The following is a 1,377-nucleotide window of genomic DNA, read 5'->3' as shown; positions in this document are numbered from 1 at the left end:
AGGAGGTTTAGTGATGTGATCATATCATCATTTATGAGGCATGGGGTAGCCACCACTACCTGTGAATGGAAAATTCATTTGCGTTACGTGACCAGTTTGCAATAGCAACCTTTTTTTTTACAAAGGTATATTAAGTGTCAAATGAATTGAAATTGGTTGTCAATGCCTATTTCGTTACGTGCAGATGAAAAACACTGGAGATAATAATTTTGTGGATATTTAGAGCATTTCATAACTAAATTCAAAATTACGATAAAAATTAATTTACATTTTACAATTTTTGTACATTAAATAAGCGCTATTTTACGATTGATTTAAAAGTTTTGATGAAAAAAAGTTAATGGAAAACAAAAAACAGAAAAATAAAAATGTTCACCAGGAGGAACTGTAAATGGGGACGCACCTGGCTGCCCCTGTGGATATGCAGGATACGGAGGATTTGAATTATACGGCGCAGGATGTCCAGGTAATCCTTGTTGTCCAGGGTAGCCTGACTGCCCAGGATGTCCTGGATAGCCCGGCTGGGCCGGATAGCCCGGTTGAGCTGGATAGCCCGGTTGAGCTGGATAGCCCGGTTGAGCTGGATAGCCTGGCTGTCCTGGGTAGCCTGGATGTCCTGGTTGCGGCATGTGAGGATACCCATGAACTCCGTGATGCCCACCCTTTCACAATGAAAAATAAATTATTTATATTCTTCGGCAATGATCAACGAACAGAACACCAAACAGACCAAATTATTGAAAAAACTTTCAAGTAACCTGTTTCCTCAACTTCCTTTCTAACTTTCTTTGCTTTTTTTGTTCATCTCCAGAGTCGCTGCTACTACTGCTGCTTGAAGAAGAGGAGGACCTGCCTCCTTTGTAATGGGGATCACTATATTTTGTGTGGTCCTTGTGTTTCTTGTGTTCTTTGTTGTGCTTGCCTTTCTTGTGATGATCCATGATAAAATTCACTTATTAGTTTGTATTTTATTTAGAAATATCCAATTAACAAAACAAATGTTAAAGAAGAAAATTTAATCACACGACGAACAAAACACTAGAGTTGAAACAAACAGCTTTACTGTATCGTCTTGTTTATAAGCTCGATATTGTTCAACTCACTTACTCAACACCTTTAAAACCAGGTGCACGCTCAGTCGTAGTTCTCTAGCTGGCGAACGTGTACAAACAAATCGACGTTCGTAAATAAAAATAAACTACGTCACCCAGCTGGCTAGCGAACAGTCTAATCGAAGAAGCAGCAATAAAAATATCAAATCAACAAACCCGCAATTGAAAATGTTCACGAAATTACGATCGCACACAGCTTGCACGTAGCACGGTATAACATGCATGCATGCTTTCGCGCATGTACTCATACAACATATTTGTAGGA

The 1,377-nt window shown here is 39.1% G+C and overlaps 1 protein-coding gene across 1 annotated transcript; it reads right to left on the bottom strand.

The window, feature by feature from the left end:
• Positions 1 to 23: 23 nt before the first annotated feature.
• On the bottom strand, positions 24 to 1,300 carry HELRODRAFT_192611 (hypothetical protein). Its single transcript, XM_009023331.1, has 3 exons — positions 759 to 1,300; positions 377 to 662; positions 24 to 59 (listed from the first exon to the last, which is right to left on the bottom strand). Exons 1-3 carry the CDS (start codon positions 939 to 941, stop codon positions 28 to 30), a joined length of 501 nt encoding a protein of 166 aa, XP_009021579.1. The 5' UTR covers positions 942 to 1,300; the 3' UTR covers positions 24 to 27.
• Positions 1,301 to 1,377: the final 77 nt, after the last annotated feature.

The sequence above is a fragment of the Helobdella robusta genome (genome assembly GCF_000326865.2).
Source record: "Helobdella robusta unplaced genomic scaffold HELROscaffold_36, whole genome shotgun sequence".
Taxonomy (NCBI): Eukaryota; Metazoa; Annelida; class Clitellata; order Rhynchobdellida; family Glossiphoniidae; genus Helobdella; species Helobdella robusta.
This window is presented reverse-complemented; position numbering and strand designations above follow the sequence as displayed.

Bases quoted from the DNA above. Each gene is read 5' to 3' on its own strand.
- HELRODRAFT_192611 (XM_009023331.1), bottom strand. From the start codon at position 941: ATGGATCATCACAAGAAAGGCAAGCACAACAAAGAACACAAGAAACAC. The intron at 663-758 runs GTTACTTGAAAG...TCATTGTGAAAG, and splicing joins AAAGGAAGTTGAGGAAACAG to GGTGGGCATCACGGAGTTCA. The intron at 60-376 runs GTGAACATTTTT...TTCCATTCACAG, and splicing joins CCCATTTACAGTTCCTCCTG to GTAGTGGTGGCTACCCCATG.